The sequence below is a fragment of the Henckelia pumila genome, chromosome 2 (assembly GCF_033568475.1).
Source record: "Henckelia pumila isolate YLH828 chromosome 2, ASM3356847v2, whole genome shotgun sequence".
NCBI classification, from domain to species: Eukaryota; Viridiplantae; Streptophyta; class Magnoliopsida; order Lamiales; family Gesneriaceae; genus Henckelia; species Henckelia pumila.
In genome coordinates, this window is record NC_133121.1 from 102045794 (window position 1) to 102066035 (window position 20242).

The 20242-nt window shown below is 36.1% G+C and overlaps 1 protein-coding gene across 1 annotated transcript; it reads left to right on the plus strand.

The window, feature by feature from the left end:
- The first annotated feature begins 986 nt into the window (after positions 1-986).
- On the plus strand, positions 987-9994 carry LOC140884258 (probable serine/threonine protein phosphatase 2A regulatory subunit B''delta). The gene is made up of 13 exons (XM_073290962.1): positions 987-1138; positions 2172-2414; positions 2516-2621; positions 2793-2892; positions 3792-3897; positions 4020-4110; positions 5413-5554; positions 6750-6897; positions 7023-7132; positions 7779-7935; positions 8460-8585; positions 8697-8846; positions 9523-9994. Exons 1-12 carry the CDS (start codon positions 992-994, stop codon positions 8835-8837), a joined length of 1617 nt encoding a protein of 538 aa, XP_073147063.1. The 5' UTR covers positions 987-991; the 3' UTR covers positions 8838-8846; positions 9523-9994.
- Positions 9995-20242: the final 10248 nt, after the last annotated feature.

Genomic DNA, 20242 nt, shown 5'->3' on the forward strand with positions numbered 1-20242 from the left:
ACGTACATAGGTCATTTTCGTATGAGTTTATTTTAAGTGTTTCAAGCTTTTAGTTAAAGAAATGTTTGAAAATTGTGAGTGAGCAAAATTTAAAATATGCTTTTACAAAAACTACCAAAGAATGGCGACTGTCGTTGTTGAATCCGGTGATTCATTCTAAATCAAAGGTTACAAATATGCATAAATTTTGATTTTTATTATCCTTATTTATCTTGTCCAAACAAATAGAGACATTGAAAGATTTTTTTGAGCTATAAATTTGGCCTCATCCATTAAGGTCTTTGGTATATTTTAGAAAAACTTTAGAAACTATGCTCTACATACACAATGTTTATGGGTTAACTTTTATATTTATGTCAATGAGAGCTAACTTTTTGCATTTTACTTTAAAATCGTGTCAATATTTTTGTTCTGTTGTTTCGCGTATAAGAATAAATATGGATTGTTGGATATATATTTGGATAATATTCGTTCGTTATCATACAACAACGTTGTAAAATGATATTCGATATTTTAACTGACTTGTTATTATAATATTTATCATTATGATCTAATTGTAAAATTCTTTTTTAATATAATATATAGTAATCTTCCAGAAATTCTATTGATTGAATAATTAATAAATATTATTTCCAAAAAAATAAATTTAAAAGAATATTAATTTCCTGGTTATGGCTCTACCTTTGAACAGATCCGAGTTTCCTAACAGATAAACGCTTTTGACAGTGCTCTCAAGGGTTTGCGATCAATCTACGTGCTCTCCGATCTGAGTCTCAATCGAATTCCAGGGTTTGTGCGCAGATTCGTAGGTATTACACATTTGGGGCCCGTTACCCGTCGCTGATTCGGAATCTACGGGGATTCGTGAGTAGTTTAACTCGGAGAAACGGAAATCGGAATCCGTCATTTTTAGTAATTTAACGTTCTTTTTGATGTTTCAAAGAGGGTTCGTAGATTTTAGGATTTGTAAGTTGGGGTTCTGATAAAGATAATGGATGCTGTCAATGCCGATATTGCGAGCCTCGATGCTGAACTTCTGCAGCTTCCCGAGGTGTCTTCTTTGGCCATAAAAGCTAACAATTACGTCGTTGAGAATCTGTTTGATCAGTGGCTGTCTCTTCCTGAAACCAATTCTTTGGTATTGTCCTCTTGAGCTTCTTGTACATTTCGTCTGTTGATGACAATTCATGATCGGCGTACAATAATTTGTGCTGTACTGGAAATTTCTTTTCTTTTATGTTTTATGCAACTCATTTTTGTCATTTGGTAGGTTAAGTTTGGTTAATATACTCAGAAACGTTTGACCGTTTGGTTTCATTGAGATAATTGCTATATGTTCTTAAACGAGGAACTAAAAGGAAAAGCATGAGAAAATTTCTCAACTTTGTGCTTCATTTTTCATTTTTAAAAGCAGGAGCTAGATTGGCTGCTTGTTTAAATCCTGGTTCGGCTAGAGATGAAAACTGATATTATTGACTAGTGACCACATAATTTTGTATCATTTGAGTTCAAGTCAAGACTCAGCCCTGTTGAACCTGATGAAGTTTTCAAATTTTGACACGGGTTGGCCGGTTTTTACCCTTATTTGGGAAAAAAAGGGGCCTTAGCTGAAAAGAATAGGATTCACCAAACCAGTCCCAAATTCAAATCCTTTGGAATCAGTGTTTCTTTGTGCTCGTTTGCAGTCTTTATAGTTTTGGTAGGCGTAGGCAAAGGGCAGGTAGGTAAAAGGGGCAATTCCTATCCAAGCGAAGCTATATCCAGATTGTCCAATGCTCTTTAGTTTTAATCACAAGAAACTTAAGAGCTCAAACTCTCTGGTCAAGTTCACAGTTGTACCTTTTTATTTGTTAGACATGGAGCTATTGACATTTAGCATAAGATGTTGCTTAAATATCCGACTGGAGTTTTCACATATCTGCATATATATTTCAATTTCTATCTTTATCTTAATATAATTTTATTCACCTTATTTATCAATAGAAAGTTTCTCGTTATTTGCAAAAAATAATCACTAGCAACCTGTTATTCGGATCACGATTCAATACACCACTGGATCATAATGCCAAACAGCCGATTTCCAGTTGCAATGACTTTTTAATATTTTTTGGTCTCTTTATAGCCGTAAGGTATATTTTTATTATTCTCAAAGATCCAACCATGAATTACAGGTAAAGTCTTTGCTAAATAATGCTAAAGGAGGTGGTCCATTTAATGTATCCGGTACGTCATCTAGCACAAGTGTTGGACCAAATAATGCATTGCCTTCCATGTTCCCTGCTGGGAGTACACCTCCACTTTCACCTAGAAGCTCATCGGGTTCACCTCGAATCATGAAACATAGGCCTGGGCCATCTGCATTTGGCTCTCCCCTGAAATTAGTGAATGAGCCTGTAAAAGAGCTTATACCTCAGGTGAATTTTTTTGAGCTTGGAATGTTTGTGGAAAGTGTTGAAATTTTATTTACACTGCTTTTGTTGATAAGTGGTCATATGTTTTGTATGGCATTTTGTAGTTTTATTTTCTAAATGGCCGCCCACCACCAAATGAGTTGAAAGAGCGATGCTTGTTTAGAGTGAATCAGTTTTTCTATGGTCACATGGATGGACTACAAATGAATGGTATGCTTCACGAAATATATGCGTTTTATGTTCTTAGATATTCATGTTTTAGTTGTTATTGTGGTTATTTATGACACATTTGGAATTTTTGATATTACCATGACCAAAGCAAACATGTCATCTATTAGCCCGTGATATGTTTCTGTACTCATAATTGTTACTCGTTTTCAGATTTTAAACTGGTGACAAAGGAGATTTGCAAACTCCCATCATTCTTCTCTACCGTTCTCTTCAGAAAGATTGATAATGATTGCACTGGAATGGTGACCAGGTAATTTGGTGTTTTTATGGTTGTGATTGCACTGTACTGTCGATCTTTCTATATTTTTGACATTTCCTATGCTTTCCGTTCATGTGCGTAAATAGATGAGAAGAAATCGTCATAACCAAACAGAAAAAAAAAAAATAGCTACTCAAGGTTGTTAGTCAATTCATTGACATCCCTTATCTACTCTTAACTTTGCACCATTGAATGAACATGTACTCTGTCACATTTATCGAATTTATTGTCCCAGAAGAAAGTGAGCCTCATTAATATAATTCACCAATTTTTAGACGGTGTTGTGGTGTCCATTATTCCAACATTTTATCTCAATATTATCACTTTGATGGGCATACTGAGGGTTTATCAATACGTGTTATCGCTTTACTCTATAGTTAGCATATTCAGTATCATGAAGGTCTTGACGTTTCATCTTTTTGCTCTCCTTGTGTGCATCCAATGAAAGATTCATCATGCTAAACCGCGAAAGTTTAATATGCAGTTTACTGGTGTTAGTCCCTCAACAATCTGCCTGCCTTGGGCAAATCTTGCTTCCTCATGTTGTTCAGCCAGAGCCTTTAATTTAAGCGATGCAAAAGAGCTCTACTAGAGCTCTTGGTTTAGCTGTTTCTGTAGTAATTACGTTTTATTTAATTGGATTTTTCAACACATTAGTGAACCAAAATATCTCAAGTGCAAATGGATAGCTTGGTAATGGTTTTACAGACCTGGCCTAACTCTGACAGTCGATTTCTAATTCAACTGACCTTGTTATTTTTAGAGTAGCGCCTGCAATTTTTTTTAATAAGTTACAGTTAGGAGCGGTTGCCTTTTATACCTTGACTCGTGTATTTGACCAATCTTGTTGTGAGTGATGTACATGCTTACTCCATCTAACTCGCGAGCAGGGATGCCTTTGTTGATTATTGGATCAATGGAAACATGTTGACTAACGATGCTGGAACACAAATATTCACAATCTTGAAGCAGCCTGATCTGAAATATTTAACTCAGGTTACGTCATGTCTGATAGTGATTTTCTCTTAACATATTACACATTTACACAAGATGAGTGTTGAGATTGTTACTTATTTTCGTGCATTGCATTGGTTGGGAATACAATTATTTGATTGTAGGACGATTTCAAACCTGTGCTCCGCGAACTTTTGGCAACTCATCCAGGGTTGGAGTTCTTGCAGAGTACCCCTGAATTTCAGGAAAGATATGGTATGTTCTCAATGATGTATTATCCCAAACTCTTGCTTGTTTGATTTATTTTGACTTATGTGGGATCTGAATATGGTTTATTTTGATTGTCATTTTCTGCTACTTTTTATTGTTGTCAATATTAGTTATACTGTATCCAATTGCTACTACCATTGTCACCGCCGTGCTTTCACAGGTGCCTGAAAATTGTCTTTCAGATTATGGCCTACCTGGATGTGGTTTTGCTAGTTATTAGATGGTTTCTTGCAATGTGTTTGAGATGTGGTTTTGAAACTCTGGTTTCCTTGCAACGTGTTTCCTTTACCAAATTTCTTAGTATTGAATTAAATGTACAGTAGTACTATAGCATGATTTCCTCAGTGCCTTACTGCCTTTTTACCATCTGACACAATTTTCTCTTGTGGTACTCTTGCTTCTATGTTGAAATTATATTCTTCGCTTCATGTACCTGTTTGAAAGAGTTACAAAGATTTTCAGCTGGTGACAATTGACAAAATATTATCTAGAAAGAATTAACGGGAGAATGGAAAACTTCAACACATAGTATGTTCTGAGTTTGGAAAATTGGAGTGTCCTACATATGTGAGGATGACTTTCCATGTGGAGTTTCATTTGTTTAGTCATCCATCCCGCTCTCCTTAACATATAAGATCGATAAACCCACTTAGTATTCACAGTTTTCAATTTCATTGATTTATCATCTATGAATATGCCTTGAGTATTCAAGTGTGTTCTACATAAATGTGAGGCTGACGTTCCATGTAGAGGTAATTTCATTTTGTTTTCCATCCCACTCATCATTACATATAGGATATAGGATTGATAACCACTTGGTATTCACAATTTTCACTGCTGTATCATCTGTGAATATTTAACAGTAAACTGTTGTTAGAGGATTGATTTAATTCAAGGCTTGAACCATGACCGTGGAGTGACTTAATCCAAATGATTAACTAACTAGCAGATGCTAGATTCGAAGTATTATGCCTGGCTAATAAATTATTTTACATTTTTTCCTTCTTTAGCCTAAGAGATTTGGTGAAGTCATGTTTGGTGGTAGCAATATACTGTTGTTTTTCCTTAGTCTCGAGTTTCTGTTTTACAAATTTGTCAGAGCACCACTTCTGTATCTTAGGGTATATGTATGATATTTTTGTAGACCTTTAGATGGTCAATTATATTGTTTCCTGATACTGACTCCCTTCACTTACTGATTTACATTTGATACTCTTTTACGGGATTACTTGTTAAAGATATCGCATCCTATGCTTGAATTGACAGTTCTTTCATTGCTATTTCCAGCGGAAACTGTGATATACCGAATATTTTACTACGTGAATAGATCGGGTAATGGCCATCTTACCCTCAGGGAGCTTAGGCGTTCGAACTTAGTTGCTGCAATGCAACATGCTGATGAGGAAGAGGATATCAACAAAGTCTTGCGGTAAGCAAAGTAGATGCTTATTGTTATATTTATTTGCTTTTTATTGTTCGCGTCTCTGGTTCGCATGATAGTCATGATGTATTGGGATTCTTGGACTAGGGAAACCATAGAAATAATCCATATTTTCTAGGTTTCCCACATGTTGTTGGTTCATTTCTTGCTGTCATTGAGAGTTGCCAAAAAACTATTCTAGGAAAAGATAATTTTTTTTGATAGGAAACAAAATATATTCATTAATATATAAAAGGTAATAATTACAAAAAGTGGACCAGAGGTCCACACAAAAGAGATAAAAACCAGAGTCAACTTAGTATAATTAATTTTAAGACTCCGATTCCCTATACGAATCTGAAAACGAAACTCTATGAACTCTTTCGTCTTCGATATAAAACAGAACCGTAAATTTTATCTTATCCCAGCATTTCACCTACCGGTTCTTCACCATATTGAAAATTCTTCTTTTTCTCTCCATCCAACAAATACAATGAACCTGCACGATCCAAAATATTCTACCCCTCCTGCCCAGATTTTCACCAAGATTTGCTTCAGATTAATCCCTAACTAATCTTGGGGATACCCAAACCAAGTCCAACTCCACCAAAGCTCTGAACCAGAGAATACTCGTAAAAGGGCAATGGATGAGCAAATGGTCCTGACTCTTGAGTCTCCACTTCTTGGAAAACTACTGACTTGTGAAATGATGCAAATGAGGTATCCCTCTTGTTCACTGTTCCCGAGTTGGTGTGTGTTGGCATGGAAAAATATTACTCCCTCTTTCTTCATTGAATGCTTGCATTTTCTTTTTAAACAAGCCCATACATTATCCAATATAAGGGCAGGACCGAGAGAACGAGGAGCTGATCATTCCAAACAGAGGGAATGGAGTATGGATCTACTTATATCCATCTGTGAGGAGCTCTGAGTTAAATTCCTAAAACGATTCTTACTTAGCAGCTCTATGTGGCTGGCTTACTCACATTTTACATTTAATATAATCTGAACTATTATTTGCTCCAACTTTAATCATGTCAATTTAAATATAACATTCTCAAATTGGGATATAGGAAGTACTACATATTATTTAATTTAAGAGTGTGCATATCACTAGATATATTATTTTGCATATTTCTTGGATTTATCCTCTGACAAATGCCCATACCTGCTCTTTACTTTCTCATTCCCCATTTTGCTACAGGTACTTCTCCTATGAGCATTTTTATGTTATATATTGCAAATTCTGGGAGCTGGACACGGACCATGATTTCCTGATTGACAAAGAGAACCTCATTAGATATGGTAACCATGCACTTACCTACAGGATTGTTGATAGAATATTTTCTCAGGTTTGTGTTCTTTGTGTGCCTTGTTCTATACCAACCACGTTGTCTGATTAATTGAAGAAAGAATTTCTTGTGCCAGGATACTTCTCTAATCTTTCTAAATATTACATACTTGGAATTTTTCTTAGGTACCCAGAAAGTTCACGAGTAAGGTTGAAGGAAAGATGGGATATGAAGATTTTGTTTACTTCATATTGTCAGAGGAGGATAAAACATCTGAGCCTAGTCTTGAGTATTGGTATGTGTGGTTCAACTGAAAAAATGGGTAGACTTTGGTATCTGAACCTTATAGGTGGAATTTGTTTCTTCTGTAGTTTTACAGAATTTCTAGTTGTAGAAAGCAAAGAAGTTCTCAATTTGATACTTGAAATGCATGGTGTGGGAGCTAAAGTTTCACCTGAGCTTTATGGTTATTAATTGTTTGTTTTCCCATTTCCTAAGTGGAGGAAAAGGGTAGGTAATCAGGAAATTGTGAGGCTGGTTTTTTTCAGAACCCTGCATGGGTTGAAAAGCACCGACTTCCACAAGTGTACCTTTGTGACGGATACCTAATGGGATAAAATGGCTTTCACGGAGAAAGCATTTGAGTATTGGTCCTATGACCATCTTATGCTCTTTTTATAGGAGCTGAAAACTATGTGAACGACTCTATTTATTTCATTTTGGACTTTGGTATCTGACATTATTTTACTTTTCCTTAAATGTAATTGCTTATGTCTAACGTAGTTATATTATGTTCCTTTGCCACATGCTTCATTACATTTATCTCTTTTCATAATTATTTTTGTTGACATTGCACACTAGCTCTGATATACATCTTCTTAAGATTGATTGTTTGTCTGTTAAACCCATTCCTGCCAGCATTTTTAATAATCCTTTATCAGGTTCAAGTGCATAGATTTAGATGGAAATGGAGCTATTACAAGAAATGAAATGCAATTTTTTTATGAAGAGCAGCTGCACAGAATGGAATGCATGGCCCAAGAGCCTGTGCTATTTGAGGATATTTTATGTCAGATAGTTGACATGATTAATCCAGAGGTGAACTTTCCTTGAAATTCTTCTTATTATTTTTAATTGAGTTTTATACATCTCTTTTACATGTACTTCATGTTTATTTTTCGTCTACTTTTTTGTATAGTCGTGTTGTTTCTCTCTCAAATTGTATGTAACCTGGTGTTTGAAAATCTTTGCTGTGTAAGCCAGAGATCTTGAAAATTTGAAATACTTAGATTTATTGTCTGATAAATATTTTACCTTCCACAAAGTGTCCTAAAAGGAAACAGAAGATGACATAGACTGCTAATGAACTTGTATTATGGAACTTGTGGGTTTTATTGGCTTGGTCGCTGTCACTTAAAGCACTAGCGTAAAAAATTGTAAGCTTGTTTAGAGCACTGAATCGTACGTTATCTTGTGAACCATTGTGGCTAGACAAATTGATAACATCAGCATTCTTTTAAATTAGCATTTAGGTGATTAAGAACATGTTATAATTCTTATGTTGGGCTGTTGATTTCTATCCGTTATTACATTTTCATGATATATAACTTTATTCCATGCAGGATGAGGGATATTTTACATTAAATGACTTAAAAGGAGCCAAACTTTCGGGCAGTGTTTTTAATATCCTTTTTAACCTCAATAAGTTCATGGCATTTGAGACTCGAGATCCTTTTCTAATTCGGCAGGTAAAATTTATGCAAATTTTTTCTTGGTTGACGTTTAATAAAATGCAAAGTTGGATGTGCTTAGTAGGATTGCTCTCCTGAGTCTTTTTTTCTCCTTCATTTGATGAACAGGAGCGTGAGAATCCAAATTTGACCGAGTGGGACCGCTTTGCTCACAGAGAATATATTAGGCTCTCGATGGAGGAAGATGCAGAAGATGCCTCTAACGGAAGTGCAGACATTTGGGACGATTCGCTTGAGGCTCCATTTTGAGTCTGTTTGGTGAGATCTCCGTTGGTGTTAGATATAGTTTTTCCTTTTCATAAGTTATCAAGTGATCGATTATTTATAACCCTAGCAATCTCTCTCTGCTTGAAAAATCAGAATTGGTAGTGAAGATGTGACTCATAGGATATATACTAGATTATTTACGCACCTCCAAGAATGGCATCTTCAAGCCCCTTTCTCCCCTACTGTGCTTTGATATCCTAGCTCCTATTCTCACCTGTGGCTTGTCTCTGACCCTGATGCCAGTAATATCCGTTGCAATGCTCAATTTGAGTTCATTTGAATCATTTGATGTTATGCTGTGACTCTTTAGGCCAGTAGAAATGAGTAGTGAAATTTCTTGGGAAATAGCAGAATTGATAAATGGGGGGTGAAAGGATTTTGCTCAGTTTTTCTTCCTATGAAAGCATGTCTGATGATTGGGTCAAATCTTATTTTCTTTGGCATGGAACATAACTTTGGAGAAGGATTTAACCATGGCTACATGTAACATTTTGACCCTGTAGAGATGCTATATCTGACTTGACTGTCTTTGATTCATTGACGAGCTGTTGGGTGTGTGTGGCTCCAAATTTAGTTCGTGATGCCAAACAAGAAATTTATTGAACATGTTTAACTTTTATAGCCTTTTCATCCTGCTGATAAATTTCTTCATTGATATGATGATCAGGGGACTCTTGAATTTTATATTTGTGAGACAATCCATCAAAACAGCCATCTGTTTCCGCTTAGTCCCACCAATGGTACGTTTGAAGACTGTCTGGGAAATTTTGAGCTTGGCCTGCTCATCAAGCTAAGATTCGATATCTCCATGCTTGGACGTCTTGGAAAGGCTCGGTGGGATCTCTTTAATTGTTGATTGGCAACTAACAGTCAACGGATTCTTGAATCACAGATTTGTCCATTTTCCTTTACGTAGAGGTAGGATCATATGACTATTAAATTATTTCTTTTAGAGCCCATTCTTAGCTCTTTCCCTAGTACTTTTTTTCCATGGTTCTATGCTTTATTTTCCGTTGTGGATTTTCTCGGTTGTGGCCCTTCTTTTAACTATTTGAATTATCCTACTCGTAGCATTTGTTAATGGTACTGAATTCTTGATTTTATATCCAAAAGTCAGATGTAAAGATGTATTGGATCGAGCCAGGTTTCTTGATAGTATGGGGTACTGATACATTTGTATTTCATTTCATATTTGGCATATGTAGAGATATATCGTGCTTCATAATGAAAGTTTCACATCCCAAAAATACATCAAGGTCCCAAGCAATTACCTTTGTTGATCCAATGTATAATATTTTACTTAAGCATCAGAGATAACTAGTATTTTTGTTTAATCGCTACTTGTATTTTAATGCTCATCAATTTGCTGAATTGGACATCGTCTGTTTTTTTTGTTTTAATTACATTGAGGGACTGGGAGGTTTTGTTTCAACATAGATAGCTTACGTCTCTCCATGTTGAGAAATGTTTATGACATTGCAATACAAAGTTGAGTTAACATTTGACTATATTATAAGAGAGAAATACTCAAAATGTATCATAGAATAATAAAAAAAAATGACCTTGATTGGATTTTATTTTCCTTTTTTTTTTTATCGAAAACTTTTTGTTAAGGCACGTGACTTGATAATTTGGCACCCCAGTTTGGTTTAAAAAGATTTAGATTTTGAGTTGTAATGTGGATATGTGAAAAAGGGGTTTACAATGGTTATGTGTAAAGATAATTCCCAAGAACAACATGCGAGAAGGAGAATTCAAGCACTTTAATAATAAGAATGCAGAAAACTAAGAACACAAAGACGCGAGAATTTACTTGGTTCGGATATTACTATCTTACATCCAAGGTTCTTGGGTTATCCCCAATATGAATTCACTATATAGACAAAGTAATCGAGTTACAAACACTCTTTCACAATCTTCACAGATTTTACAACCGAGCCTTACAAATGCTATAAACTCAAGAACAGAGAGAAGATGGCACCAGACTTCGAATTCAGAGATCTTTCGTCTCTCACGCTCTGTTCTAGAAGACTTTAGTGTTTCTTGAAGGAAGAAGATTATGATAGCTCTCGATTTTCCCTCAACCAACTTAACTGTTGTCACTTAAAAACGATGGTTATAAGCCTTCTTTAAATCCCAACCGTTGGATGAAGATAGATTAAACACTTTTAATCTCAGTCATTAGTTACTAATTGAGTCAAATTAGTGTTCACAAATCTCCACATATTTGGCTCGATTTCCTTACATGTCAGTGGTTCTATTAGGAACGCCCCAATGCAACAGTAATCAGTGTTCATTCCAGAACATTTAGCATGCCCAAAGCTTCCTTGCGCTTGCCCACTGGAATCACTTTTGTCAGCATATCAGTTGGATTAACTTGGGTGTCTATCTTCTTTACATGAATCAGCTCCCTTGAGATAATATCCCTTACAAAGTGTAGCCTCACATCAATATGCTTTGTTCTTTCGTGAAACATAGCATTCTTGGATAGGTGAATAGCACTTTGTGAGTCACAGAAAATAGCTGCTGACTTCTGTTCCTGTCCCATTTCAGTTACAAATCCCTTAATCCACAATGCTTTCTTTACTGCTTCAGTGAGTGAGATATACTCGGCTTCGGTTGTCGAAAGAGCTACTACATGTTGTAGACTTGACTTCCAACTAACCACATTTCCTCCGACAGTAAAAACATATCCAGATAATGATCTTCTTTTGTCAAGATCAGCGGCATAATCCGAGTCACAATATCCAATCACTTCGCAAGATGATTGTGAGTTTCCTGAGTGTACTAATTTCAGATTAGTTGTCCATTTTAGATATCTAAGTAACCATTTTACAGCTTGTCAATGCTCTCTACTTGGCTTGCTCATGAATCTGCTCACCAATCCCATGCCATAAGCTATATCCGGCTTTGTTGATACCATAGAATAGATGATGCTGCCTACTGCATTTGTATAAGGAACATTCTTCATTTGTGCAGATTCATTTTCAACTTCATCTTTGACATATCTTAGTTTAAAATGTGCACCAATCGGAGTATTTACCTCCTTTGCATCATTCATGCCAAATACCTCGACAACCTTTTGTAAGTACCCTGCTTGAGATATTGACAATGTCTTGAGCTTCCTGTTCCTTACAATATCCGTCCCTAAGATTCTCTTTGCTTGTCCAAGGTTCTTCATGTCAAATTCAGAGCTGAGGAGAAGCTTTAACTTCTGAATTTCCTTGGAATCTTTACATGCTATAAGCATGTCATCGACATAGATAAGTAGATAGATGTAGGACTGATTTGGCAACTTCAAATAGTAGACACAACTATCGAATTTTGATCTTTGGAATCCTCTTTGAAGCATAAATTCATCAAATCGGAAATACCATTGTCTTGGTGATTGTTTAAGGCCATGACCGCGTTAATCGGTGTGAATAAATTCAACTGGCAAGCGTACCAGGTCAAGTAATAATATAGTGGACAAAGGTCCAAGTGTCGAACCCACAGGGACTGTATAAAAATGATTACCAAAATATATTTATTTCTACTTAATCTAGACTAATTAAAAAGGATGATTTCATATTTTATAAAAATTAATAAAATTGCAATAAAGATCAAATTAATTAAAACGCAGCTGGAAACTTTAGATTAACTTAAATTTGGAAAAGTTCGATCAAGGACTCACGTAGGTACCAGACAATTCATGTAACAAGCAGTAAATCTAAGATATCAGACTTAATCGTAATTCACGGGAATTTTCCTAATTTGTTCGAAGGACTATTTCTAGAACAATCAACCTATTCAAATATTGATGAACTAATCTTTCGTAATTCTAATCAAATTTGAATGCATAAATTGCTGTGAAAATTCAGTAAAAACCTAAACCGCATAATGAAACCGAATTCTATTTCTAGTCAGTTTTACACTATGTTGATTATCGAAGTGATCAAAATCGAGACCTCCTCTGTCGACTTGGAATCGATTAACAAGCAAACAAATAACTGGCCAAGAAATTTGTAAGACAAATATAAATTCGATAATTAATAAATTCAAATCAAGTCTAAAAATCCCAAATAAACAAACGAGTTTTATACATAAATTGTCTGGCCCAATCACCTGGCCTTGATCGAAAAAGAAAAACTACTCACAATTCATAATTCAAAACCAAGTTTTAATCATGAATTGATAAAAGAAAAATAAAAGAAAAGAGAAAAGAATTCTTCTCCCAAGCGTGTAGCCGTCTCTGCCTCCGTCTCCAACTCAGAAAAATTGTGGAACCCTTGTAAAATAATAAAAACTCCTATTTATAGTGTTTGGAAAGCCTTAAAAATTAATTTCCTAGTTGAAATATAATTTTCGGAATTTTCTGGCCCGTCAACACGCGCGCGTGCGCCTTTGAGTCCTCGCGCGCGCGCACCTATAAACAACAGTGATTCCTTAACGCCTCGCGCGCGCGCGAGGAAGAAGCTTGCACGCGCGCGCCTTCCTTGCAACTCTCTGGATAAATATTCTGCGCGCGCGCGAGGAGTGGTTCTTGCTCGCGCGCGTGCCTCATTTCTTCATGCGCGATAGCGCAGCTTTCAGCGCTGAATTTCCTTTCCTTGACGCGCGATTGCGCCTCCTTGTGCACTGATTTGATGCGCTATTCATCATTCTTTGCTCTTGCGCGTTAGCACTCTCTCATGCGACAATCACCTTGTTTTAAGCGCGTTAGCACTCTTTCTAGCGCCAAAATCAAGAGCTAACGCGCTACAACATTCACCGTCAGCGCAACATTCCAACTGCTCCGAGCGACGATTTTGAAAAATTCATATCTTAAGATCTAGCCGTCGGATTGACCTGAAATTTGGAATGCAGCTTCAAAACATCATGAAATTTATTCTGATTGGTGGAGATCGGATTTGGATCTCTCAAAAATTAAATATGATTTTTAGATCAAGGCTGCTCCGTTATTCGCTCTTCAAAAATCTAATTTCCTACAAAATTAACCGGAGAAGTGAAATACACACACATGCACTAAAACACATAAAAATACATAAAAATAATATGAATGCACACAAAATAGACATAAAAATAACATGAAATAATGCATACAAAATGCACTTATCAACACCCCCATACTTAAACCTTGCTCGCCCTCGAGCAAGACATGCAAAAACAAAATGCAAACAAAAACATAAGTAAGGACAAGTCATGAATGTGCACAGCCTTTGAGAAGTTCAATTACCAACAAAAATCACAGACATGCTCTCAACTTTTCATAATACACTTTCGGTTTTATGTAAACGTGTGTGTGTGAAATGTCATTCCAGTTTCATACAACTTAGACCGAATTCGTCTCAAATCTGCTTAGCAACGTATGACAATTCAGTGCAAGTTTCACACTTCAAGTGCTCATTCCTTCCAACAACCTCTAGACTAAACTCACCTCCCTTGAGATAATAAATTACACACCTCCGGATTTTGCATCCGGTATTGCTTTAGCCCCAATAATTACCCGCTGACTTAGCTACAACTGGATAGGATATGAAAAATCATTCTATTTTTTCTTTCTAATCCCCTCGTCTATAGCCCGGATGGAGCATCAATCCCATTTAATCCGCATACTTAGCCTTAAATTTAATTTTTATTATAGGATTTTAATCCTTTCAAGGCCCGGATGGAATTGTATAAAACTTTTTTTTTTTCTAGGTGCGCCCAAGATCATAAGTGTAAACTAGAGCCTCATCAAAATTCATAGAACACAATCAAGATCCACAAATCACCTATTGTCGTGCAATGGTCAAACAGACAGAAATTTCATCAAATCTTTCGCTACACTCCACTGGTCTAACAAAAGTGCTTATAAATATTCACAGTTCAACCTACAGTTTCTCATGTCAAGTCAAGAGCAAAATTTTTTTTTCAAAAATTCATTTTTTTCAAATAAACTTCATCATCATTGGCTATTATGACTCATCCAACTCATGCAAGACAACATAAACACAAAACATAATGAAATGCATGAATACAAACTATATGCAATAGACTATACCAAATGAATGCAAACACCAACACAAACAAAACTAATCTACCCCCCCCCCCCCCCCCCCCCATACTTATCCAAAGCATTGCCCTCAATGCTTAGAACAATAAACAAAATGCAAGACAAACAAAAACACAATGAAAACAACAATAACACTCCCCTGGTTTTCGATGCATCCTCTTCCTTCTTGACAAAATCCTCTGGGACGGTATCAGTAGTCTAGATTATCGGCGGGCACGACCAACTGGCATGGGAAAGAAACAATAATCAAATAAAAACAAAAATAAAAACCAAAAACATAATAAAAAAAAACAAAACTGGGTTGCCTCCCAGTCAGCGCTAAATTTATAGTCTATAACCCGACTATACTCCTCTTTGAGTGGCGAAATTCAAGGTGGTTTATCCACCGTCTGTGAAAAACTCGAATCAGTCCTGCACTTGCATGCTATATCATTAAAGAACTTGTGCAAGGGATTAATTCCTGCAGACAACTGCACCTGCAGACATTTACCAACATCAGCATAAATTACATCAATAAAATTAACATGAGAGCAAGATTTGACAGTTAGGCTATCGGTAGCCGACTTAAACATTTTAAAAACAACTTGCTCATCATTCAATCTCAGAACCAATTTCCTTTCCTTGACGCGCGATTGCGCCTCCTTGTGCACTGATTTGATGCGCTATTCATCATTCTTTGCTCTTGCGCGTTAGCACTCTCTCATGCGCCAATCACCTTGTTTTAAGCGCGTTAGCACTCTTTCTAGCGCCAAAATCAAGAGCTAACGCGCTACAACATTCACCGTCAGCGCAACATTCCAACTGCTCCGAGCGACGATTTTGAAAAATTCATATCTTAAGATCTAGCCGTCGGATTGACCTGAAATTTGGAATGCAGCTTCAAAACATCATGAAATTTATTCCCGGCTTCCCCTTGTTTGATAAAGCCCTCGGGTTGAGTCATTAGAATCTCTTCTTCCAAATTTCCATGTAAAAAAGCTGTATTGACATCTAATTGTTCCAATTCCATGTCATGGATAGCTGTAATGGTCAATATGATCCTAATAGAAATGTGCTTAACAACCGGGGAGAAGAAATCATGGTAGTCAATACCTTCAACTTGGGAAAAGCCTTTTGCAACCAATCTAGCCTTGTATCTAGCTTCCTCTACTCCAGGAATCCCTGATTTTATCTTAAATACCCATTTGCATCCAATGACTTTTTTGCCTTGAGCTCTATCAACCAACTTCCAAGTATTGTTCTTATGCAATGACTCAAGTTCTTCTTCCATAGCTTTCTTCCATTTCGGCCAATCCTTACTTTTAATAGCTTCATTGTAACTCATTGGATCTTCCAATTCAAGTAGGTCAGCCGCATTTAGAGCGAAAGCTGTAAATTCAGAACTTGCATATCTAGGAGGTGGTCTAATTTCCCTTCTCACTATGTCTCTTGCAAGAAGGTAGTCATTAAGTTGCTAATCTTCTGAAGTCTCATTATGATTTACTTCCTCATTCAACACTTCGTGAGTTTCAATGTCAATAACCTTTTGATCAAGATCGGAGTTAACATCATATGAGTTACCAGATTTAATTTGATTTTCTCCACCTTGATTCTGATTTTTGGCAGCTCCAGATTCTGAGAAAATGTCCAAATCCATTGGCTCCAACTCAAACTCAGTATTCTGCTCAGCTTGTTTAGAGCTGGCTGTGGCAAACTTATTCATGTTATTCTTATAAGAATCATTCTCATTAAAGATTACATCCCTACTGATTATGCATTTATGATCTTTCAATAACCAAATTTTGTAACCTTTAACTCCATTTGGATATCCTATAAAAACTTCTTTCAAATCCCTAGGATTTAATTTGCCTTGATTAACATGAACATATGCAATACATCCAAATATTTTCAAATGATTATAGTCTGGTTTCAGTTTAGACCATTTAAACTCGGGAACCATAAAATCTATAACCGAGGAAGGTGATCTATTTATTAGATATCAGGCTGTTGAGGCTGATTCAGCCCAAAACTTGCTAGGTAACCCACTTTCACTTAGCATGCATATAACTTTATTCATAATGGTTAGATTCATACGTTCGGCCACCCCATTTTGTTGTGGTGTATAAGTGCATGTCCTATGCCTTGCAATACCAAATTCCTTGCAAAAATTATCGAATTCATGGTTACAGAATTCCAAGCCATTATCAGTTCTCAATCTCTTAATTTTATTTCCTGTTTGATTTTTTATCAATGTTTTCCATTCAACAAATTTATTAAATGCTTCATCCTTAGTTTTGAGAAAGTAAATCCACACTTTTCTTGAGTAATCATCAATAAAGGAAATGAAATATTGAGATTGTCAATGAGAGTGGTACCTTTGGTGAACCCCACAAATCAGAGTGTATGTAGTCAAGAGTTGATTTAGTATTGTGAGTTCCAGTACTGAATTTCAGCCTATGAGCCTTACCAAGTATGCAATTTTCACAGAACTCCAGATTGTTGATCTGCTTTGGATCCAGTAGGCCTTGCTTGCTAAGCTCCTGTAGTCCTTTGAGGCTCATGTGACCGAGCCTCTTATGCCAAAGCTCAGTTTGATCCTTACTAGCTATCACTGTATTTGTTTCAGCTGTGATAGAATTTGCTCGTAGTACATACACACATTGTTTCAGAATTCCTTTCATTACTACTAAGGATCCTTTAACAACCTTTAGAATTCCATTTTGGGCCTTGTAGCTATAGCCTTTTTGATCCAAAGCGCCTAAGGATATCAAATTCCTTTTAAGATCAGGGATAAATCTTACTTCAATTATGATCTTTACTGATCCATCCTCCATTTTTAACCTTATAGAGCCAACCCCATGAACCTTACATGACTGGTTGTTTCCCATCAAGACTTGTCCAGCAGTAACTTCTTTGAAATCAAAGAACCAATCCTTTCTTGGTGACATATGGTAAGTGCAGCCTGAATCTAGAATCCACTCCTCCTTTGGATCATTAGAGGAGATTGTTAGAACCTCAGCTTCTTCGAAATCTTCAAGAACATTTACTGCTTCGGTTACAGGGGCAGAATCATGTCTAGTATTAGACTTTCTTTGAGGACAATCTCTTCTAAAGTGTCCTTCTTTCTTACAGAACCAGCAGGTTTTTTTTGGCCGAGACTTTGATCTAGATTGCCTTCTGCCCTTCATACCATAATCCTTCCTTTCCACAAATCTTCCTCTAACATTTAAACCTTCTTCAGTAGGTTTGTTAAACTTTCCAGTTGCTTTCAGATCCAATTCTTTCGAATAGGCTGCTCCAATGACTTCCTCAAGGGATAGTGTTTCTCTCCCATACTTGAGAGTATCCCTTAATTGGTCATAAGCCTTTGACAAATAATTTAACAAGAAGATAACTTGATCTTCCTCATCAACAGTGACATCCAAATTCTCCAAATCTGATAGCAGCTTTGTAAACTCATCTGTGTTTTCATCTATGGATTTATTCTCATCCATTTTGAATCCATAGAACCTTTGTTTCAAGTAAATTCTATTGGGAAGCGTCTTGGTCATGTATAGTTGTTCCGGTTTCATCCACATCTCACAGACAGTCTTTTCCTTCACAACTTTTCTGAGGATTTGATCGCCTAAACTCAAGACAATTGTGTTTTTTGCTTTCTTGAGGATCTCTTCCTTGTTTGTGATTGAGTCAAGCATCATAGTCTCACCCTTTAGAGCTTCATCCAGCCACAAATTTCCCACGTGAGCCATCATCTTTTTCCTCCAGAGATTGAAATCGTTTTTCCCATCAAATTTCTCCACCTCAAATCTTGACGTTGGCATTTTGTGAGATTGCCCCTGGCCAGTAGACATTCTTCCAAAAATCAATTCAAGAATTCACTTAGGCAGAAGATCGAACACCTCCAGATCGAATCAAGATAAACCCCTCGATCAGTGAATAACCAAGCTCTTGATACCAGTTTGTAAAGATAATTCCCAAGAACATCATGCGAGAAGGAGAATTCAAGCACTTCAATAATAAGAATGCAGAAAACTAAGAACACAAAGACGGAAGAATTTACTTGGTTCGGATATTATTATCCTACATCCAAGGTTCTTGGGTTATCCCCAATATGAATCCACTATATAGACAAAGTAATCGAGTTACAAACACTCTTCCACAATCTTCACAGATTTTACAACCGAGCCTTACAGATGCTATAAACTCAAGAACAAAGAGAAGATGGCACCAGTCTTCGAATTCAGAGATCTTTCGTCTCTCACGCTCTGTTCCAGAAGATTTTAGTGTTTCTTGAAGGAAGAAGATTATGATAGCTCTTGATTTTCCCTTAACCAACTTAACTGTTGTCACTTATAAACGATGGTTATAAGACTTTTTTAAATCTCATCCATTGGATGAAGATAGATTAAACACTTTTAATCTCAGCCATTAGTTACTAAGTAAGTCAAATTAGTTTTCACATTATGGATGCTGATTATTAAATTGATTAAAATCAATCGATAATAGATATTTTTATGCAAAAACATTTTAAGATTAATTTCTCACGTCTTCAACCAATCTTTATATTTGATTTCTGGTTTTGGAAAAAAAAATTTGGTTGATTAATAGATAATGCTTTAAAAAAACGAACAAGAAAGCTCGAGTTTTATTGTCCACTTTCAAATATTTTTTTATAAATAGCTGTTGAGACAAAACACAGTACCCTCAGTCCAAATAAATTTGTCCAGCCGAAAGGGTTTTACCCATTCCTTGAAACATTATTAGCAAGGTACAAATACAGGAAAAAAAACTACAACCTACAAATATAGAAACAAACTTAAATATTCGAAATCTTGAGACTTAGCAATATCTACAAGGATCTTTGCAGCTGGATGTACAATATCAAGAAGCTTCATTATGGTAGCTCCATCATTTGAAATGGTGGTGTTCCCTTTCTCATCATGGATCAACTTGTCCATGCCTCTTGGACCAAGAGTGGTCCTCACAACATCAGCAACATCCATACATGCATTTATGTTATTAACTGTGGATTCCCCTGAGATGTATAAGTCCCTTCCTTAAGCAGTATGATTTGGGGTAGCTGTAATTTATCACCATCACCACCAAATACAATAAGCTTTAGTGCAATGCAAATGATGATTAGAGAAAACAAAATGATATTTCTTATACAATCACAAAAACAAGCAAGAACTTGGATACTTTTCCCTTGTTTACACAAATCCAAAACAACAAATGAGTTCTTCGCCAGAAAACTTAAGAATAATTTCCCATCGGTTAATTTTGTTCTATGTTTGTCTAAAGATGACTGACGACCAGAAGCAATATCAATTTACAATGCAACTCCATCGAACTTTGTAACCACTCCAATCAGTAA

Bases quoted from the DNA above. Each gene is read 5' to 3' on its own strand.
- LOC140884258 (XM_073290962.1), top strand. From the start codon at position 992: ATGGATGCTGTCAATGCCGATATTGCGAGCCTCGATGCTGAACTTCTG. The intron at 3,898-4,019 runs GTTACGTCATGT...ATTTGATTGTAG, and splicing joins ATCTGAAATATTTAACTCAG to GACGATTTCAAACCTGTGCT. The intron at 7,936-8,459 runs GTGAACTTTCCT...TATTCCATGCAG, and splicing joins TTGACATGATTAATCCAGAG to GATGAGGGATATTTTACATT.